General features: G+C 44.3%; 1 protein-coding gene across 2 annotated transcripts; it reads right to left on the bottom strand.

Annotated features, from left to right (window-relative positions):
* Positions 1-11,746: 11,746 nt before the first annotated feature.
* LOC129338005 (serine/threonine/tyrosine-interacting-like protein 1) lies at positions 11,747-12,685 on the bottom strand. 2 transcript variants are annotated; one of them, XM_054992053.1, is made up of 2 exons: positions 12,524-12,685; positions 11,747-12,235 (listed from the first exon to the last, which is right to left on the bottom strand). In XM_054992053.1, exons 1-2 carry the CDS (start codon positions 12,683-12,685, stop codon positions 11,747-11,749), a joined length of 651 nt encoding a protein of 216 aa, XP_054848028.1. The 2 variants fall into 2 exon arrangements, with proteins under 2 accessions (XP_054848028.1, XP_054848027.1); XM_054992052.1 differs by having other exon boundaries at positions 11,747-12,685.
* Between the last annotated feature and the right edge of the window lie 10,292 nt (positions 12,686-22,977).

Genomic DNA, 22,977 nt, shown 5'->3' with positions numbered 1-22,977 from the left:
GTAGCCAGGTGGGTGACCTTGGGCCAGTCACAGTTTCTCGGAGCTCTCTCAGCCCCACCCACCTCACAGGGCGATGGTTTTGAGGATTATAACAACACACTTTGTAAATCACTCTGAGTGTGGCATTAAGTTGTCTTGAAGGACAGTATATAATCAAATGTTGCTGTTGTTGTTATTTTGACCCCCATTTTACAGCATCCCAGTCAGCACAAGGAATGCCATGAATTCTGCGCTAAACAAGTTCAACCGTCGTGTTTAATGAGTTCTGCTGTAACCATCAGACCTGAGCCAATCACCAGGTCTGTTTGGTTCAGCACTGATTTTTTTCAAACACCTGCCAAAAAGGTGCAAGTTGGTTTTTTCCAAATCTGTGCATGTGCAAAAGCACTGCTGATCCAAGGTTGTACTCTAGAGGCCCATCATCTTACTATATAATTGAGTAAGCGTATTTCAGACAACTCACTTTATACCCTGGTGCACCACCAGAGGGCGCTGCCATGAAGGGAAGTCTAAAATACAAAGAACCCTTAGGAAAATGCAATCAACAATTATCCCAAATTCATATATTTAAGGTGCTAAAAGTGCTCAGTGTGAATAAATCCATCATATGAATTGTTCCATCATACAAATTGTCATATAACAAATTTCAGTGATGGTATGAAATCACAAATTTCCTTTAGACATCAACGGTGGTATACAAGTCACAAAATTTCTACAAGCAGTACATGTAAACAGTACATAAGGTGCTTGGAAGCCCTAATAGTCCCATATAAAGCCAGAATTTCCCACAAGAATGGAAATTCTAGTGGCGACACTAGATTGACTGGAAGGAATTGCAATGGTGGAATGAGATTGACTGTTACTTGATATCTTGCCTATGAAGAAGCCTTTGGGGCGAAATGGAGCAGAGCAGAAGGCAATGCCTGTTCCTCCCTTCACCTAGCAAGGAGCAGGTGGCAATGCCCACCCCCCTTCACCCAGCTGGGATCAGGCTCGGAGCAGGCAGCTATGCCCACCCCCCTTCACCCAGCTGGGATCAGGCTCGGAGCAGGCAGCAATGCCCACTCCCCTTCACCCAGCTGGGATCAGGCTCGGAGTAGGCGGCAATGCCCACCCCCCCTTCACCCGGCCATAGTCAGGCACAAAACAGGAGGCAATGCCCCCCCCCTTTACCCGGTATGTATCACACATGGAGCAGGTAGCAAAGCCCACCACCCCTTCATGTGGCTGAAATCAGGCAGATCAGGCGTGGAGCAGATGACAATGCCCAACCCCCTCCTTCACCAGCTGGAATCAGTGACAGAGGAGGAGCAAATGCCTGCCTGCCCATCCTCCCCTTTCTAGAGCACTTTCCCCCCCCCCCCACAATGGGCTTTGTTGCTAGTATGGGACATATTTTGAAAAAGAAGGGCAAGGGCTGAACTCTTTGAATAGCCCATCCATTACCCAGCTGGCTTCAAGTGGAGGAGTGGGGAATCGAACCCGGCTCTCCAGATTAGAGTCTCGCGCTCTTAACCACTACACCAAACTGGCTCTCCAGTTTGGCTTCAATTAGCTCTGTTGCTTCAGGAACAAATGAAGGACAAGAAGTTAGAGTCCAAATGACAACCATGGCTTTGAGTCACTCCCATTTGAAGAAGGAAGAGGAGTGGGCAATTGGCAAGCTTAGGGACTTCTGGCTGAAATCCTTTCTATCTGTACCATGTATGCATCTGGAATCAGATCAGCTTCTCAAAAGAGCTAAGTGGAACCTCACACCTCCTTCGGGGGTCACATCAGTTCTCCAGCTTGGGGTGTAAGGTTGCCATCTCCAGGTTGGGAAATTCTTGGAGATTTGGGGGAGGAGCATGGGGAGGGGAGGGTAAGGGGGGAGGGAAGATGGAGAAGAATATCTATGATGAGGTACAGTGGGAGAGGGGAGTCATGAAAACATGGAAATTTACTTATCTGCATAATTTATCCTTTAAAAAAAAGTCTTGTCTCATTTGCAATAAAAGTTTTCTCAAAACCTGAGTAAATGTCTTGATTTATGCATGCATTTCCCATTTTATTATGTCAGCCGAAAGGGGATTGCGGATCATCAGCGAGCAATGTTTGTTTTTCCGTTGCTTCTGTCAATTATTCCACATTATTAGAACAACAGTTGTGCTCCTTTAGATCTTTCCAGAAAAACATCAAACAATTAACCACAGCTTTGGGGTTCCAAGCCACCGGAAATGGCTGCACATTTTTATTCTTATTCATGAGCTATGAGCTTGTTCCAAAGTTTTTTTGAGAAACCTTGAGGGTGGGAGATGGGGGAGTTAGAGGATCTATTTATAATGCTCAAGTTCCACATTTAGCATTCTTCTTTAATTCAGAGCATCAAACAAACAGCTGGTAAACCTGGTTCTGTGCTGCTTTGGAAGCTCTGCAAGACAGCAGACAGCTTGGGACCTGGCCACCTGGATCCATGCTATGGTAACATCAAGACTTGACTATTGTAATGCTCTATACGGTGGCCTCCCATCTAAGTTAACTAGGAGGCTCCAATTGGTGCAAAACGCTGTATCTCAACTGTTATCAGGAGCGAGCAGGAGTATGAACTGTTGTTTTATGAATTGTTTTAATATCTGTATTATATTTTTATAACTGCTGTACCTCGCCCTGAGCCCACTTGCGGGAAGGGCGGGTTAGAAATGTAAACAACAACAACAACAATAATAATGAACATCACTCCCATCCTGCAGTCACTCCATTGGCTACCTATCAGTTACCGTGCTCAGGTCAAGGTATCGGTTATCACATTCAAAGCTCTTCATGGCCTTGGTCCAGCATACGTGCAGGACCACTCCCTATGTTCCTCCACAGCAGCTTTGCTCATCTGAACAGGGTCTCCTGGAGATGCCACCCCGCACATGGGTGAAATCAACAGCAGTCCATACATGGGCTTTCTCTGTGGTGGCCCCTACCCTGTGGAACGGCCTGCCTGAGGAGGTCAGGAGAGCCCCCACTCTCCTGGCTTTCCACAAACGATGCAAAACTGAAATATTCAAAAGGAATTTTTTCTCAGCTAGGAGGGCGGTATTGTAGGGAGGGGCTCTCAGATGCTTCGCTAATGAGTTAGGGGCCATAGACTTCACCACTATGTTGCCTTATGAACTATCTGTTGTTTAAATATGTGCTCTTATGAGCTACCTGTGCATCATGTCGTCTAATGTCAGCCCTAACATGGCTTATGATGTGTTTCAGTATTTCTTCAATTCTGTATTGGATTCTTGCTAATGCTCTTTGTAAAATTGTATTTATTTACTCTATTGCAAATAAATACAATTATTTACTCTATTGTAAATAAATTGTATTTATTTACTCTATTTACTCTATGGCATTGCTTATGGAAATGTCCTTGATATTGATTGACTGTACTAATTTTGCACCATGTGATCCGCCTTGAGTTCTCAAAGGAATTAACTAGGGTTGCCAATTTTGTGCTGGAAAATTCTGGAGATTTGGGGGTGGAGCCTCAGGACAACAGGCTTGGGGAGAAGGAACCTCAGGAGGTCCTACTACCATACAGCCCACCCTCCAAAGCAGCCATATTCTCCAGAGATCTGATTTCCACAGGCTAGAGATGGGAATGACTTCATGGATGCAGCGATACCAGTTCCAGTCACCACATCCACGACATTCTAGCAATTGCCCCAATCTCGATGGTCTTTACCAAGTGATTGACAAGATTCCTAGAGGGGCATGTCTCACCCCCATATGCCCCTTGGATGGGTCACACATTCAGCTGCAAGACATCAAGGGCTTGTTCATGCACATGTGTTCATGATGTGATGATTGCCACAACAGGTGAAGACTTGCATATGGGAAATGTGAATGGGTCGACAGAGATGTACCACAGCAGAACTTCTATATTGCCAGCCAAACAATGCTTTTCAGCATAGTAAGTTCCCACATTCAGCAGCTACCTATCAATAGTTATCAAGGATAGGAAAATCCAAATGGGGTAACATGCATATGTGAACCTACCTGCCCACAGAGATTTCCTGCATTTTCTTCCGCAAAACAGGCTTTGTTAAGAGGCTTAAGCCCAATACCCATTAAAGAGCAGCTTTTTCCTCACAGAAAAATGGAAAGTTGGAGTCGCCTGCAGTTGGACACAGCCTGGGCTGCTTGAAAGTGTTCCCCGGGCATGTTTGCTGGGTCCAAAACAATAGGGTTATTCAAAAAGCAATTAGCTGCCGTCCTGTGAGAAATATTGAAATGAGAAAAGGAGTGCAGCTTTGAGAGGGCAACACGCCAGACAGTCTTCCGGAGCAAACTACTTGTTACTGGCTCTTTCTGTCTTGCAAGGAAAGAAATGAAGATTTGGGGGAGAAGAATCTGACCAAATTCCATGTCATCAGAGAACAACATCAGGTATCGAGAGCTGCTCGCAGAAAGACTGTAAGGGAATGGTCCTCCGGAACTTCAAAGCAACTATGACGCAAAGACTGCGGCAAATGTGGCACCACTCTCCAGGGTCAACGGAGATCTGTGCTGTATTTTTGAAGGCCCACATGGCAAGACATGACAGAAATCCGTAAAGATCAGACCAAAGGCCTAGTCAGTCCAGCATTCTGTCTAACTCGCACATTTTCATCCTGCCCACAGAAACTAGCACTGAATGTTAGGATGCCTGCCTTGATGTGCAAGTATTCCAAATGCCCACAGGTGCTGGTGCGTCGTGCATCCCTCAAGTCGCAGATGCAAGTGGTAGAGCTGGCTTGTGTAGCGGTTCAAGTGTTGAACTAGGATCTATAAATGTAAGGGATAGAACATTATTATGGTATATGACTATAGCGGCAAGATTGTTGTACGCACAATATTGGAAGCAAGATAAGATACCAGAAGTTGATGAGTGGATACAAAAACTTTTGTATATGGTGGAAATGGACAAATTAACTAGAAAGCTAAAAGAACAAAGTTCAAATGATTTTCTGACGGACTGGAGAAAACTCAAAGACTATCTGGAAAAGAATTGGGATATAAAAGACCAATTGTGGTCTATGGATAATTTTTGATGAGTAGTATTATGTAATTTGTTGAATTTAGTATTGATTGTAACTTTACCTTTGAAGATTATGGAAAATAATAGAATTAGAGGGAACAATATATGAATTATAGAGTATAAGTGCTGTTGAAGGTCTGACGGGGGCGGGTAGGGAAAGGGTGGGTTGGGGATAAATCTGTATTCAGTAGGAGAAAGAAATAGTGAAATGTATATTTTTTTCTTTGATGTTTGTCCTCAACCTATCCAATAAAATGTTTCTTTAAAAAAAAAAAGTGTTGAACTAGGATCTTGGAGGCCCAGGTTCAAATCTCTTTCAGCATAACCTACCTCACGGGGTTGATATATGGAGGGGGGGGGACTGATACATGCCCACCTAAGTCCTTTTGGGGAAAAGTGGGACAAAAATATAGCAAATCAAATAAACAAATAATAAATAACTGAGCAACTTCTTCCAGCAACGAAGCAAATCCATGAACGAGGAGTAGAGATGGGCACGAACTGGGAAAATGGTGGTTCATTGCAGTTTGCGGTTTGTTGCGTTTTACGAACTACGAACCAGCATGAAATTGCCCGGTTTACGAACCAGTTTGTTTGGTTCGTGAATACGGCACTTCCGGGGTAGCAGAAGGTCTGCAGAAAGCCCATCCCCCTGTTGCCTAGGAAACTGATTGATTGGCACCAGGCTGTCTGCAGTGACGAACCGAAAAACAAACCAAACAAACCGGCCTAAAAATCATTGCGGTTCAACGTGGTTCATCAGAAATGCCCTCCGACAAAGCACTGGTTCGTGAACCCAAAAAGAGCCTGATTCATGGCAAACTTTGGTTCATATTTCGGTTCTAATTTCCTCTAATTAGGAGTCCTCCCTGGGGTTTCCTTCTCTCCTGGGGTTGGGTGGTGATGCTAGGGATTGCTGCTTTTAGAGCAGAGAGGTTGGATTGCCAACTGTAGATTGAGAAATTCCTAAGGGTTTGGAGGTATGGTTGTTGTGGGTTTTCCAGGCTGTATTGCCGTGGTCTTGGCATTGTAGTTCCTGATGTTTCACCAGCAGCTGTGGCTGGCATCTTCAGAGGTGTAGCACCAAAAGACAGAGATCTCCCAGTGTCACAGAGATCTCTCATGAGGTATTTTTATTGCTTCCATGTTTAACTTTACCATATTAATTATACTGAGCTGCTGTAGCACAGCGGTTAAGTAGTTCGGCTGCAGATCAGCACTCTGCTGGTTCGAATCCCATTACTGCCATGAGCTCAGCAGGTGGCCTTGGGTAAGCCTCCCCTCTCAGCCCCAGCTCCTCAGCTGGATTGTGGGATAATAAGACGCTATGAGAGCTGCTATAGCATAGTGGTTAAGTGGTTGGGCTACAAATCAACATTGTATTTGTTTGAATCCCACTACTGCCATGAGTTCAGTAGGTGGCCTTGGGTAAGCCAGTCCTCTCAGCCCAGCTCCTCAGCTGGATTGTGGGATAATAATAACACTAACTTGTTCAGCATTCACGGTGGGGCACTAATCTGTCTAGAAGAGTGGTATATAAGCACAGTTGTTGTTGTTGTTGTTAATAATAATTTTTGTATTGCTCTGAGAAAGGCAGAGTGTAAATTAAGTAAGTAAATAAATACATACATAGTTTGCCTCAAAAATAGTGGTTTGGATCCTATGAATGAGTTCTAGGCACACCTCCTGTTCTGCTACACCTTCCAGTTGCACAGCATCAATGGTTTCCAATGGGCCCTTGTGCAGACAAAAGTGCTGGCACAAGAGGAACCACAGAGACTCTCTAGCATGCACAGTACTCATCCATAGCATCCAAGCCAGTATCTATCTTTCCACTGTGCATTCAGATTACTGAGATAGATGGAGAGGGTAAACGACCAACCCTGGAGCCTGGTTAAGTAGTTAAAAAAACGTAAACATTCTGAATGATTGGTAAAGGGTTGCATTACCAAAACATAGCCTGATATACGTCATATCTTTAAATGTTTGTTTTCAAAAAATGGTTTACAGCAATGACAATGAAAGGTTTCTTATACAAAGGAGAATGTGCGTCAATACTTGAGGGTGTCTATGGGGAGGTAGTCACGTAAGTGCTCCTTTGCTTATAATGATGGTAGTCAAGAGACTTAGAGCTAAGCTACAAGAGACGGATTACACGAGGAGGAGGACGTGAAGGGAGTCACAATGTTAGCCAGGAAGCTGAGTTTTAAAAGAGATCGGAAGGCTTTGTCAATCTCCCCTCTCTGCAGAGCCAGGGAGATCCTTGCTCAGGTTTATTTCCTCTTGGACTCTTAGAAGGGGAGGCAAAACTGACTGAGCCTTCCAGAGGCAAAGAGGAAATTACCCAACCCTCTGAGCAGGGATCTCTGTGGCTCTGTAGAGAGGGGAAATTGACAAAGCCTCCCGATCTCTTTTTAAAACTCAGGTTCCCGGCTAACATTGCAACTCCCTTCACGTGCTCCTCTTCATGCAATTCATCTCTTGTAGCTTGGCTCTTAGAATCTCTCTTCACAAGACATCTTACACAGGATTGCTCAAGTGACTTACTTTCTGTGTGGTCTTCTATTCAAGTGTACTCTGTCTCCCTAGTGGTGCACTTGTATCCACAATGGGAGAACAAGTGTCGCTTGAGTGGGATGTCTTGTGTGGAGAGACTCATTGATGAAGAATTGAACTGTGCGGTTACTTAGCACTTTTGAACTAGCCTGGTGTAGGTCTGCCATCTGCTGGACAACTGTGAGTATTAGAAACGGCTCAAAATTAATTTTCAAAGCACTTTTGAATTTTTTCAAAAAAACTGCCACCAACTGCTATTGAGCTTTTGCAACGCCAGCAAAAGTGTTTTTTGTTTTTTAAAAAATTATTTAGTGCAAAAACATAAAAAAGCAAACAGGAAAAAAGAAAAAGAAAACAGCGCTGGCTACAAAAACACTGTTGGCTAATCTAGACAATAAGGGGCTATGGCTGAACCTCTGCTTTGCTTGAAGAAGGTTCCAGGTTCAGTTTCTGGCAGCTCCAATTGTAAAGGACCAGGTAAGCAGGTGGTAAAGGTAAAGATAGTCCCCTGTGCAAGCACCAAGTCATTACTGACCCACGGGGGACGTCGCATCATGATGTTTTCTTGACAGACTTTTGTTACGGGGTGGTTTGCCATTGCCTTCCCCAGTCATCTACACTTTACCCCCAGGAAACTGGGTGCTCATTTTACCGACCTCAGAAGGATGGAAGGCTGAGTCAACCTTGAGCCGGCTACCTGAACCCGACTTCCGGCAGGATCGAACTCAGGTCATGAGCAGAGCTTGGGTTGCAGTACTGCAGCTTACCACTCTGTGTGACATCCCCCTATGGGTCAATAATGACTCGGTGCTTGCACAGGGTAAAGGTGCTTGCCTTTACCTTACCTACCTAAGGAGGTGGTATGAGAGATATATTTTACCTGGAGAGCCACTGTCAGTCTGAGTAGACAACACTGACCTTAATGAACCAACGACCTGATTCAGTATAAAGCAGTTTCATGTGTTCAATAGAAGGACCACATTAACTCAACCTTCTGCATCTTCTCTTTGGCCTTTTGGTTCCACAAAAGCAATAGGTTAGATCAAACCAGATTTGTTGGTGGGGGAAAAGGGAGGTCCTCTTTGACCACCCACCCACCCCAAAAAACTATGCTGAGAATTATGGGACTTCCGTGTGCCTCGTTACAACAGGGTCAGATGTGGCAGGAAGTTATATGCACTACTGGCTTCCCTGCCTCATGCACAGGTATGATACCTATGACTCAAACAAATAGGAAACAAGAGCACTTTTGATGCTTCCTAAGGCTTTGTGTTTTGGGGTGTTTGAGTAAAGCACCTTAAAAGCATATAATGCATAAAACATCCTCTTGGTGGGGCTTGAAGAATGTTATTAAGAAGGCTGTTGTGTGAGTGAATGTATAACAAGCTTTGCCACTGTAAGGGGATCATCTAGAGAGAGTATGCAAAACAAAACAAAAAAGCACACACAAAAAGGACACCTCCCCCCAAATTTCTGAGCTTGCCTTATACTGGTTCAGGCATAATAATGTACTTGCTTTAGCACAAAGCCAGCAATCTCTCTTAATATTTTTTTTATTTTATAAATGTCTAGTCATAATCTTGAAAAGGTTATTTTAAAATCCTCCCCTCCCCTCAGGGTGTTCCCTACAAACACACACTTCTCATGAACAAGAGATGGTTCACAAGCTGTAGTGGGAGGTTCAGCGCCTAGGAGGTTCTTTGCCTAATGCTGGGATTTCTGTTCCTATGTAGAGGAGGGAGATCTGCCAGAAGGGGAAAGAGATCTAATCCTAAGGCCAGGGATCTAACGAGCTCATAATGGAATCTCTCGATAAATTTCATTCCAACTGTGGTCACAACATGCAAAATAAAATTAACGCGGAACGGAGCCTTTCATGTTGTTTCAGCAGGGCTCTTGCCCGATGGCAACATGGCTGCCAGGACACTTCATTTCATGGACTGCCTGTCTCACCTGCAGAGCCACCTGTTACAACTTTGCAGCCTTCACACACAGCCCTACAGAGGCTAATCCAGTGGCAAGGCAAGAGCCTTGTACGGAGTTCCGTTAGAGCAATGTTTACAGATCTATACTACGTGGAACCTGGCAAGTGTGTTATTACCTTATTATCTCTGCCAGACAGGGCAAAGATTCCCTTTATCTTTTTGAATCTCTATTTATAGATTGATATTTCTCCAGCCAAGGACCTGAACAGGAAAATACAAACATTCTTGCAGCCATAGCAACACCTCGTGCCCTAAGATTCATTCTTCAACAACTCTCTTTCAAGAGCTTGCTGAGTCTCGTTCCCATGTCCACTGGAAGTAAAGTTGCTAGGCCAGGCCTAGTAACCAGTGGGAGACGGGGGGACAGGGACATGGAGGGTAGCCATCAGCAATGGCATGTTTCCCAGAAGTGATGTCATGCCTTTCTAGGAATCAATGGAAAGTCTATGGTTTTTACCATAGAGTTTCTGGCGATTCATAGAGAGGCATGATGCCACTTCCGGGTTCTCCCCAGAAGTGATGTAATGCCATAGGCCCAGTGACCTTTTTTCAATTTTATTTTTCTCCCACCACCATTTCAAGCAGCAGCGGAGGTGCAACACTAGCTGGATGAACAAGACCCAATCTAAATCAAGGATGTAGCAGGAGTAGAAATGGGATATGTATGAGAGAGAGAGATTATCACTCTCAACTAGGGTTGCCAGTCCTCCATTGGAGGTGGGGGATTCCCCACTCCCACCTTCTATCCCCTACCCCCACTTACCTGGCCAGCGAAGGAAAACATGGGGGAACGCGCCTCCCTAGGCATGCTTCCGGGTGGCGCTGCACAGCACGTACTTCATTAGACCAGTTTGGGCTCCAAATGGGTTAAATCAGTCCTGTTTGTGGCCTAAATTGGCCTGCTGTGAAATGCAGGAGGACTCCAGGGCCCTCCCGGCAGTCCTCCCACGAGGCCCTGTGCAATGATGTCATTTCCTGGAAGTGACATCATTGTGTGGCCTGGAAGTGCGCACCCGACATCTGCAAAGGTGAGCGCCAGGTCTCCCGTCTTCCGCCTGGAGGGTGAGGGGACCTGCCAACCCCATTCTCGACATCTAGGTAAGAATCCGTCCTTCCAAGGCACTGAGTAATGTTTAATCCTCACTTGTACACACATTCAATTAAAGAACATGATTAAAATCCAGTGAGATCCTAGCTCATAAAGAATGGAGTATGCACCTGGACAATGGATTCCCCCCTAGGAATTTTAAGGAAATGGATCCAAAACAAACGACTCCCACCATTTTGGCTTCTGCTCTTGCTCTTGTCAAATCTCACTGTGTGCAGTAAGATGGCAGCTTTTCAGCAGGTCTGCAGCTCTGTAAGCTGGCAAGATGCACGTTGCTCTCAGAAGCAGCTAAATGCTTCTTGCAAAAGGAATGCAGGAGAAGCTAGGTCCCAAAGTCGAGGAGGAAGGAAGTCTGTAGACTGGATTAGACTAACTTTTCTGCCAGTGAAAAGGGGAGGAGGGGCCCCTTTTTGGCCACTGAAAAGGCCACAGAATGTGTGTTCCATGTGCGGACCAAAGTCAAAAGGGATAGGGGTTTAGTGAAGAGGGAAATTGGATGAGATTAAGTGAAAAAACTAATAGGATTCAAGCCAGCGTCTTGTTGCTAAGTTTTGCCTTGGTTCTTCCAGATTATTCGGGGAAATCGTTTCTGGGTAGTGTTTCAGGCTGTCTGTGCTGTTCCCACTGGAGCTATAAATACCTGGTTCAAATTATTCCCAGGGAGAAAATACTACTCAACACAATGTAATATAGCAGAGAAAGCTATAAAGAAAGTCCTGCACACCACAAATGTTTAAGAAATTTTTGTCTCACTCTTCTGTAACAGTGGCAGTATACAAATGTAAACAATTTAACAGATTAAAAACACCAATAGTAAAATCAGCAGGAAAAAAACCATACCCATAAATATCTAAAGTACTAAACATGGCAGATAAAGTAATAAGCAGCCAGTAGAACATTAAAAACCAAAACCATCCAAAATGATACAAATCCCAACCCCATCAAAATTATTTCAGGTTTCTAAAAAAAAAAATTCTGGAATAGCAGAGGATGTGTTAAAACAACTTTCTGGATGATCAGCAACCAAGAGAACAGACAAACTGTGTTGTCGGATGCCTTTGGTCAGTAATTTGGTTCAGAGATATCAGTGACGGTTGACATGTAGACCCTGGCCTCCCATTCCGATAGCTGTTGCACAAACCCTCGGTTTGGCCGGATGTTGCGTTTGCACTTCTGGACATAACTCCAAGCATTCTTTAAGTAAAGCCCACACGAATGTATCAGATAGGCCATGATGGCCGTACTGCACCTGCTTATGCCCAAGGTAGAGAAAACCAAGACTGCATCGTGATTCATACGGCTATCAATGAAATGGCAGAGGTCGCTAAAAAAGGATAACATGTCTGCTTCTGGAGAATCTGGAACTGGAATATGAAGGATGTTGTCACTATCATTGGGGAAGAACATGTCTACCTCCTCGGAGACATTTACGTGGGCTTTAATTTTCAGATCCTTCTGTATCTGTTGATCACAGGCTTGTCTGTAATTCCCCATATACAGCTTACGTGGCACAATCTCCACTGGGTAGGGTAGAAAGTCCTCCAGTTCTCGAGGCATCCAGAAAATCTTCTGGGTCTGGAGGAAATGATAAGAGGCAGTGAACCGCTCATATCCCCCTCTTAGGACCTGGACAGGAAAGCGAGTGAACTGCTGCAGGACTCTGCCGCAGCGTGCTGCCGATCCAGATGGGGCATTTTTTTCTTCATCCACTCCAAATGCAGTATCACCCATCTCACTGGCAAAGTCCAAGATGTCGGTTCTGCCATCGTACACCACACAGTGTTTGATGTATGTGAAGTCAATAGACGGAGGAACGACGTATAATCCCAAAGCATTCTGTTTCATTCTTATTGCGGTGATCAGGTGGCTTTCGTCGTACTCCCGCTTTGTTCGCGCATCGATCAAACATAAGTAATTTCTATCTGTCAGTCTGGAGAACTTCGTGGCCTGGTTCAAAACGTTATACAGTTCGATGGGCTCGCACAGCTCTAACCCAGCCATCTTGTGAGACAAGAGTGACTCTACAAATGTTCAGAACACCAGGTGCCTCTTCTGTTTGTAAAGCAGTCAAATTAATGGTCACGAAGTGGACCCTCAGTGACTTGAAAGAGTCCTTTCAAACCCACGTTTTACAATATGGAAATCCAGATAACGAGTGCTGGGAAGGTCTACAGTTACAATAGGAGTATTCACTCATCTCCCTTCACACCTCCACAACTACTACAAGTGCCATTCCATGCCCTTCTTCTGCCAACCAAAGCTTCACTGGTAAGTAGAGATGCTCCAAAACTTGTGTCAGGATTATGGCAGTCAAATGGGCACAACAACGAACTATTATTCCACTGACAAGCATACAGGCTAAGCTCCAAGTTTTGGCTAATTCTGTGCAGCCTTAGTAGCCATTTACATGTAGAACTAAGATATTGCCATTAGAGGGCAGTGTTGCTCCTTTTTTTGGTCTGGCTCCTAATGTAACATTTACTTCATTAAAGTAATAAGATTCCGATTTACTACAGACTTTGAGTAGATGACTAGTTTAGGGAAAGGCAAGCTACAGAAAAACAGGAATATAAGGAAGTAAATTCTCTAAAAGCAAATGTATCCCATGCAGGTGAGATGATAAAAATAAAAAGCACACCGCTTGATCAATTGAATTTGGAGAGAAAAGAAGGGTTTCAAAACATGCCATTCCGATTGGCTGAGAGAAAGGCAGGTCTTTGATGAGATTGGCTGATTCCTTGTCCTTTCTGGGGATTGGTTGTCACTGTCAGCTAAAAACCTGATTGGAAGGTTAAGTTCTATAGCCAGTGAGACCGTTAATGACTGTTGGAAAAAAGAAAGGGGAAAAATAAAAGGAAGGGAGAGAAGATATTTGTAAGCGTGGAGGAGGCTTGCAGCCCAAAGGATGTCTGGGTATAGACACTACAAGTACAATAAACTCAAGCATAAAGATTAAGAGACTGCAGTATTTGACATTACTTTGCAATGCTTTAAGCCCTTTGCAAATCGTTGTAATTCAAAAGTTACACAGGATACAGCCCTTATGTTTATAGGAGTTCTCCACGCTGTTGAGTCTCAAGTCTTTTTTTTTTTTTTTGAAATATAATAAATTTTATTGAAACATTTGTTGCAACTAATAGCTTACAAACAGTAAACATCATTACAAAACTGATTATAAGATCAGTATACATTACAGAGATATTCTTGTATTCTTATTAGTTGTCATAAATATAACCATGTGTTTACATTATTATACTATTAATTTAGTAGAAAGAGAGATATCCATTGTTTGTCATAACTTGTAAAATTTTTGATTTAGGTTGCAGATTATTCTCTTCTATGTATTCCAGAAATGGGAGCCATTTTTCAATAAAACCAGTATTTTCTATGAAGTGTTCTGCATTTTGTATGTCATTGCTTATTTTTTCTAATATGAAATGGTTCCAAACTTTAGAGAACCAGGACTCAATAGTTGGTAGTCTTTTTGATTTCCATACTGTCGCTATAGCACTCTTAGCTGCTATAAAGAATGAGGCAACAAGTTCCTTTCTGATTTTAGGGATGTGTACATTTTCCCACAGGTCTAAAAAGATCATTTTCGGGTCAAAGGGGATTTTATAATTAGTGATGTCTTTAATTTTCATTAGTATCTCCTCCCAAAATTGTCTAATTCCATTGCATTCCCACCAACAATGAGCAAAGGTTCCCTCTTCTCCACAGTTTTTCCAGCATTTTGGGGATGATCTAGCTGATATTTGTGCTAGCTTTTTGGGTGTCAGGTACCATCTGTGAATCACTTTAAATGTTTGTAGTTTAGTTACTATGATTTTTGAGGTAAATATTCTAGACGACCATATTTTCTTCCAATTCTCCGAGGATTGTTCAATTGCACAGTCTCTGCCCCAGCTAGATTGTTGAGTCTCAAGTCTGACACAGATGGAAGGCCTAAGAATTTAGAGCTGGGTGTTGTATCTAACTGACTTACCCACCTGTGCTGGAAGGCATGGAAGGTAATCCAGCCCCTTGAATGCCAACAGCCAGCCACAAGAAACTTTACCGGATGCCTCGAGCCTTACATGTGACGGCAGAGGTGGGATTTACCATTTGATTGATAGGGCCTAAACTGGATTAACATGTGTCAAAGAATTCTGAAAATTTATCCCTAAGTTTATAGGAGCTTATACTTTTGTTTCCAGATGTCTGGTGGAGAGAAAAGATAAGAGAGAAATGGCTGAAAAAAGTGCCCAGATTAACTATGCAGAACTTACTTCATTTATATCGTGCCTTTCTGCCCAAAGGGGACATGAAGCAGCTGACATTACACAATGTTGTAGGATGCACTCAAATCTGCCCCAAAGAGGAGTAAGCAGAAGCTCTCAGAACACCTGAGTGACATATATGAAACACCAGATATAGCATAGCCATAGAATAGAAGGACCATAACTCTAGGAGAATTTAGCTTTAATATACCTGTGTATTGGCCTAACTCTCTGTAACAGACACAAGAAATAGGCCCTTTATCTTCATCTCTCTAGCCTTGCATTTTGGCCTGGGTTGGCTGTAAAGCCGAAAGCGCATTCTAGAGATACAAATCAACTTGCCCATCCTGCCTGGTCTCTGCCAAGTCACAAGAGATACGTTCAAACCTTGATAACAGAGGACTCGCTCCAGCTAAACTGTCTTCATTGTCTTCTTGGGAAAGATGAATAGCCAAGCATATGCTACATATTGGGGTACTTGTTTGTGCTGATGGTAACAGATCGAAGACTAACAATGGTTTCTAGTAGTGTTAAGGGATGGGGACAGGCAAACTGAAGGCCTTGGGGATGCCACACAGCTATCGGATAGTTACTTTATTGGCACTACAGGTGCCAGAAAAGGACTGTTTGTTCTTTGAAGTGATAAACAACTTTTGCAAGTGTTAATTGAGTAAGGGGACAACCCCTAATTATGCCAAACCAATGGAATGAGGTTAGGGCATATGTACATGCAGGGCTTTTTTTTTGGGAAAAGAGGTGGTGGAACTCAGTGATGGAACTCAGGACCGCACACTGATGTCACTTTGGGTCAGCTGGAACAAGGGGGGAGTCTTTTAAAGTTTAAATTGCCCGCGGCAAAAATGGTCACATGGCTGGTGGTCCCGCTCCCTGATCTCCAGACAGAGGAGAGTTGAGATTGCCCTCTGCACCACTGCATGGAGGGCAATCTAAACGCCCCTCTGTCTGGAGATCAGGGGGCGGGGCCACCAGCCATGTGACCATTTTCAAGAGGTGCCGGAACTCCATTCCACCGCGTTCCTGCTGAAAAAAAGCCCTGTGTACAAGTAACTAACTTGACCAGTAACTTATTGAATGCATATTTTCTGCTAATGAACAAAAGGTGATAAAAGTTTGTGTAACGGCTTTGAAACCCCGGAAGAGTGCTTGGGTTCTGAGGGGCCTTACACTCTCTACCCACTCTCTTCCGTCTATTCGAATAAACCAGTAAGTTTTACCCTTGTCACTGGACTCTGCCGTCTGCTTCTTTTCTGAGTCTGGCCTAGAAGCAGTTCAGGACACTTGTTTGCGTGTAACAACGTCAAGACTTCGGACTCTTGTATAATGGCCTAGATGGGAAAGGTCTGAAAAAGAGCCAGAGGTCTAGCATGATCCAGCAATCTAGGGCCTGAGAGACGTGAGATTTTTGTGAAACTGCCACATAGCAGAATAAGGAGGAAGGAAAGTTGAAGATGAAGACAGAGGATCAGAGTTTACAGCAAGTTGGAAGAGGAGCAGAGGAGACAGGAGGCAGCAGCGGAGACAGTGTTAAAGTTGCAACCACCAGCAAAGAACATTCCTAACAATTGTGCGAGAAATCTTCAGTTCCTAGAGATGCAATCCCAGTGCTTTGCCTCACTTGTAGCTCAGAAGTGGGGTTTGTCACAAGAGGACTGAAAATGAGCTCATGGGGAATGACCCAAAATTCCCTGTTCCCAGGGCTTTTTTGGGGGGGAAAGAGGTGGTGGAACTCAGGGCCAAGCTACAAGTGACGAATGACACTTGAACGGCAAGTGCATTGAGTGGAGGGCAAGTGAACAGGGAGAAATACACTTGCTGTTCAAGTGTCATTCGTCACTTGTAGCTTGGCCCTCAGTGGTGGAACTCAGGACCGCACAATGACGTCACTTTGGGTCAGTTGGAACAGGGGGGGGGGAGTTTTTAAAAGTTTAAATCATCCTTGGCGAAAATGGTCACACGGCTGGTGGCCTCACCCCCTGATCTCCAGACCGAGGGGAGTTGAGATTGCCTTCCGTGCCGCTCAGGGGTGCAGAGGGCAATCTTATCTCCCCCTCTGTCTGGAGATTAGGGGGCAGGACCACCAGCGATGTGACCATTTTCAAGAGACGCCAGAACTCCGTTCCACCGCTGTCCCACTGAAAAAAAGCCCTGCCTATTCCATTCGAGAACCTTTTAGCACCAAGACTCACGTGGGCATCAGGAAGCAAAACTGATTTAAGTATCCTGCACCCATGAGTAATTTTAAAGCATGGCTGGTGTCAATGGGCAAATTGAAGCCTATCTTCCATTGAAAGCAGCATGATTTTTTAAAAAAAAAACTACAAAGATTAAACATAGTTGCGTAAATGAAGCACAGAGTGTTGCTTACACAAAGGCTGTTGATTTTTCTAACCAGTTAGGGCCTCATTCCCCCAATCTCTTCCATTCTTCTTATCTGCTCTAACCATTATTTTGCCATGCATCAAGTATTTCACCAGAGGGGACTGTCATGAAGGTCATGAAAGATATTTATAAGATTATACATATATGGTAGGTGGAGAATCGCTAGTGCCCATAGTACTAGAACACTTCAGCACCCCATAAAGTTTATGGGCGCTTGATTCAGCAAAGGCAAAAGGAAGTCCTTGGCTCAAACAGAAATTAACTTTTTATCCGCTTCCTTCAGCCCCAATGAAGACTCAAAGTGGCCTACACCCTTCTCCTCTCCTTTCATGTATCCTCATAGAAACCATGTGACTTAGCTGAGGCTTAGAGTGAGTGGTTGGCCCAAGGTCATCCAGCCAGCTTCCATGGCAGATTGGGGATTCAAACCTGGGCCTCTCGGATCCTATTCTGGCAGTCTAACTACTACACCGCATTGACTCTTGTGGAACTCACTGACACCTGGAGCTGACTGGGAAGTTAAGATCACCCAGGAAGAAAGCCTGCTGAGCAGTAAGTGGGTTTGAGTTGCTCCTGGCAGTCAGTGGTCCTCCAGGGCAGCAGGCCAAAGGCACTGTCCAAATAAGTAAGTCTGCCCCAGGATATAGTGAAGGCCACAGAGGGGTTAGCTAATTCAGGGAGAGGGGCATCCATAGTTATTAGATACGACAACTGAAGGAGACCTCCATTTTCAGAGACAGAAACCCTCTGAGAACCTGGGTTTGGAGGGCAGTGCTAGGGAGGGTTGACCTCCACACGCTGCTTGGAGGCCAGCCAGGGGCATCTGGTTGGCCACTTTGTGAAACAGGAAGCTGTAGGTTTGCCAATTTCCAGGCAGGGCTCGGTGTTCTCCCAGAATTGCATCTGATTTCCCCCAGACTACAGAGGTCAGTTCCCCTGGAGAGAGTGGCCGCTTTGGAAGATAGTTTCTATAGCATCACATCCTCAGTAAGTTACAGATGCACCCATCACCCCCAATCTCCAGGAGTTTCCCAAGCCGAAGTTGGCAACCCTAACTAGAGAGGCCTTTGGTCTGCTGCTGCATGAGTACTCTTATTGAAACCGTGAACATGGGGTGGGGAGCTTCGGCAGTTTTTTATGTGGAATTTTGGTCTTGCCTTCTCCAAAGATGATTTATTTGACTTGGGGGTTCCTACATTGCACCTCAATGCCCACAAGAAGATGCTGACAACCAGGGCTTTTTTCCAGCTGGAACGCGGTGGAACGGAGTTCCGGCACCTCCTGTAAATGGTCACATGGCCGGTGGCCCCGCCCCCTCATTTCCAGACAGAGGGGAGTTGAGATTGCCCTCTGCGCCGTGGCATGGAGGGCAATCTCAACTCCCCTCTGTCTGGAGATCAGGGGGCGGGGCCACCGGCCATGTGACTGTTTTTTGCCAAGGGTGATTTAAACTTTAAAAAACTCCCCCCCCCGCTTGTTCCAGCTGACCCAAAGTGACGTCATTGTGCGGTCCTGAGTTCCACCACTGAGTTCCACCACCTCTTTTCCCAGAAAAAAAGCCCTGCTGACAACCAAATCAAGAGAGCACTCCATGAAACTGTTGTCTTTAGTTACCTAGAGTACAGGTTTTCCCTGCTCCACATTTTTACTACCAACCACAGGCAGGTAGTAAAAAAAGGTCAAAGTAGAAGTCAGCTGGAGAGAGCAACGCAAACAACAACAGAGACATAATAACCGTGTTTTGCAGAGTTAACTCCATCTGTCAGACTGGAATGCAGGCAAGGAGGAGCTGAAGAGTGAAGAAGACCTCAGTCAGGGGACACATGGCAGAGTCCAGACTGCAAAGGTCAATTAGCCCACTCACACCAAGGTCTACAGTTAAATTTCAATAGATTATTAACTTCTGTTAAGTTCAGGTCTGCAGCCAGCCTTCCGCTCTAGGCGGGGCCACCAAATACCCCAGTGAGGCTCAAAGAATTCAATGCAAAATCATAGTTTTCCTCATTATCAACATAAATATATATAACCCTCTCTCTAAAGCCACATGTTCTAGCTCGTATGAATTGTGAGCTTCAGATACTTACATGTGGAGAAAGAACGGTCCTTTTAAACTTCATGAACTCATGTTTAAGGAACACTGTCCTAAGTAGAAAAGAGCAAAAGTCCAGTAGCACCTATAAGACTAACAAACTTTGAGGTACGGTATGAGCTTTTGTGAGTCACAGCTCACTTCTTCAGTAAGACTAACAGCATCTGTGGGAGGGTAGGAGCGTTCGTGAGTCACTGCTCACTTCTTCATTATCTGAAGTATCTGAAGAAGTGAGCTGTGACTCATGAAGGCTCCTACCCTACCACAAGTTTTGTTAGTCTTATAGGTACTACTTGACTTTTGCTCTTTTCTACTGCTACAGACAGTCTAACACAGATACCCATCCTGATCTGTCCTGAGTAAATTATTTTCTTCACTGAGGATCATTGCAGTCTCTCTATGCTCAGTGACTTGTGAGGAAGCACGTGACTCACTTCCATTAAAAGGCTATGTTCAGGTGATGGATTGTCAGGGAATATAAACATTCTGATCGATCCATAATAAAGTCTGAAGATACCTCGTGGAAGGTAGAGCCATTTGGGAGCCCATGTAGTGCAGATCCAGAGGAGTTAGCTGTGTTAGTCTGTAGTAGCAAAATAGTAAGGAGCCCAGTAGCACCTTTAAGACTAACCAATTTTATTGTAGCATAAGCTTTCGAGAGCCACAGCTCTCTTCGTCAGATGCATCTGACGAAGAGAGCTGTGGCTCTCAAAAGCTTATGCTACAATAAAGATGGTTAGTCTTAAAGGTGCTACTGGACTCTTTACTATGTACTGCAGAGATGGTCAGACCTGGACTATGGAGATCTCACTTTTTTGTCGGGCTTTATCACTTGCAATAGAAGGGAAAGAGAAGCTCAGCCTGGACGTTAGGCCACGTTACCCAAATCCCCCTCCTTTGCTCAGAGACACTCCAGCTGCACTCAGGCTTCCAATACCTGTTGCTACGCTTCACAGCGCCTGCTTTGCAACCGAGAATTTTTGTGGCCTGTGATGCTTTCTCCTTTGGGCCTACAACCTGGCAGGGGGGATACTTTATTGAAGGGAACAGTCCTGGAGAATCTCATTCCGTTTGGAAGTTAGAAACATGCTTCCCCCTCGAATATAAGAGAAATGAAAAGATGATGTAATAACCAATAACACCATCAAAAATGATTTGAATTAAGTTTAACTAAAATGTACTGACAAGGTAAAAAATATTTGGGGTACCTCCAGCGGCAAGTTTTGAAGAGAAAAATCTTTGTGCGCGTTTCTCTGAGGCATAGCCTCATATGTACTTGAGCAAAAGCACATCTGGCCTTTTTTTTTCAGTGGGGAATTCTGCAGGACAACTTCCATTCTGTTTCTGATTTACTAAGACGTGCCACTCAGCCAGCACAGAAAAACAACTTACCATGCAATAGGATTGTATACCTTGGTCATCTGATGAAAACCCTGATGAAAAATCGCCATGCCAGCTTGTTCCATTACACAGTTAAACCTGGGGTCTTTATCAAGTCGTAAGGCATCCCTGCATTTTCCGTATAGCTGATTGTTTATACAAATTTGTAATTTGTAGCTGGTAACGATGAGAGGCCCAGTGGAAGGGCACTTCCTTTGCATGTGGAAGGTGCGGGTTCAGTCTGGGGCATCTTCAAATTAAAGGGTCAGATAGCAGTGTAGATCTGGGGATCCCTTGCCTGTCAGAGAAAAGTCACTGATCTGACTTGGTAGAAGACATGTTCATATGTGTACATTTTTAAATGTTTTCATTTATTTATTGTTGTTTTTGAAGGAGACAGTCTTAACCGAAATGCTGTACCTAATACTTATTTTATTAAATGCCAGTATGAAAAACTTTACAAAAGATTTCATAACAAAGTTAAAACTGATACCTCTGCATCCGTGTTGGTTCATGTGTGATGGACTTCTCCGTTCACCTGTCTAATCCTCTTTTTAAAGGTATGTTAATGTGCAGTGTGTTGCACAATTTAATTACTCATTGAGTAAAGGGGCACTTTCTGATATAGAAAAAGGGGATATGATAACTATCTTGAGAGGTGATGTGATAACCATCTTTTAAGTACTTGAAGGGCTGTTATATAGAGGATGGCGCAGAGTTGTTTTCTGCTGTCCAGAAGGTCAGACCAGAACCAACGGTGTTGAAACCAAATCAAGAGTTTTGGGCTAAACATTAGGAAGAACTTCCTGACAGTTAGAGCGGCCCCTCAGTGGATCAGGCTTCCTCGGGAGGTGGTGGGCTCTCCTTCTTTGGAGGGTTTTAAGCAGAGGCTAGATGGCCCTCTGACAGCAATGCTGATTCTGTGAACGTAAGCAAATCATGAGAGGGGGGGCATGAAGGGTTACATCAGTGCTTCATTCTTGTGGCCCCTTCTTACATGCCCAGGGTAATGCTGATCGCCACTTTGGGGTCAAGAAGCAATTTTCTCCAGGCCAGTTTGGCCAGGTATCATGGAGGTTTTTTGCCATCTTCTGGGTATGGAGCCGTGTGTGTGTGTGTGTGGGGGGGGGGGAGGTAGTTGTGAATTTCCTGCCTTGTGCGAGGGATTGGACTAGATAACTCTGGCGGTCCCTTCCAACCCTATGATTCAATGATTCTGAATCTACTGCTCAATTTCATTGGTTGCCCCTAAACTAGTAATTAAAAATTAACTTGTAAAGGTGATTTTTTTTCATTTTGATTTGATTATATAGTTTAATATTCTATATACCTGAAAAATGTTGTATCACTTTTGCTCTTTAATAATCCTTGTAATAATTCTTTTGTGTATCTAGTTTTTTCCCCCTGAAAACTCAAACCTTTTGTTTCCGCTCCCTTTTTCCTTCTGTAACCCTTGTTTAAATTATATATGTAACTCCTTTCTCCACCCCATGTGTGATTTTATAAACCTTCCTATGTTTTTCTCCACCGCTAGGCATTTCTCCCCACTAAACTAAAAAGCTGAAAACTGTCTGGCCTTTCCTCTAAGCAAAAAGGCTTCAGTCCGCTTTTCTCCACCTTTCTCAGCACTCCAATACTCATTTTTGAGATCTAACACCTTCCGTTCATAATAGTAACCAGGGGTCATTTCATAGAAAAAGAGCGGAACTCATTAGTATAACTTATTAGCATATGCCACGCTCATTGCCAGCACTGTCATTAGCATAACTGATTTGCATATGCCACACCCCCTGACATCACCTATCCTGGCTGTTTTGGACCCAATTCTGGCCATTCAGGACCGAAATTGGACCCAAAATGGCAAAAGGGGGCTGAAAATGGCTGAAAAGGGGCCCAAAATGGTCAGGATCGGGCCGCTGCTGAGCCACCACCTGTCAGAGGCCCGATCTCGGCTGTTTTGGCCCCAACCCAAGCCGAAACGGGCCCCAAATGGCCGAGTCTGGTGGGCGGGGCCACCTGTCATGTGACCTCTGGGGAACTGCCGGAACAGCGGAGACCTGATAGTAATAGCTAGGAATGGATGAACAGCAACCAGCCATCTACACTGGAGCAACTTAGCAGACATTTAAGAACTGAGCAAATATTTAAAGAAGTTGTTACCCTAG

This window comes from Eublepharis macularius, chromosome 11 (assembly GCF_028583425.1).
Source record: "Eublepharis macularius isolate TG4126 chromosome 11, MPM_Emac_v1.0, whole genome shotgun sequence".
In the NCBI taxonomy this organism is placed as follows: domain Eukaryota; kingdom Metazoa; phylum Chordata; class Lepidosauria; order Squamata; family Eublepharidae; genus Eublepharis; species Eublepharis macularius.
This window is presented reverse-complemented; position numbering and strand designations above follow the sequence as displayed.

Coding starts and splice junctions, on each gene's coding strand:
- LOC129338005 (XM_054992052.1), bottom strand. CDS start 12,685: ATGGCTGGGTTAGAGCTGTGCGAGCCCATCGAACTGTATAACGTTTTG.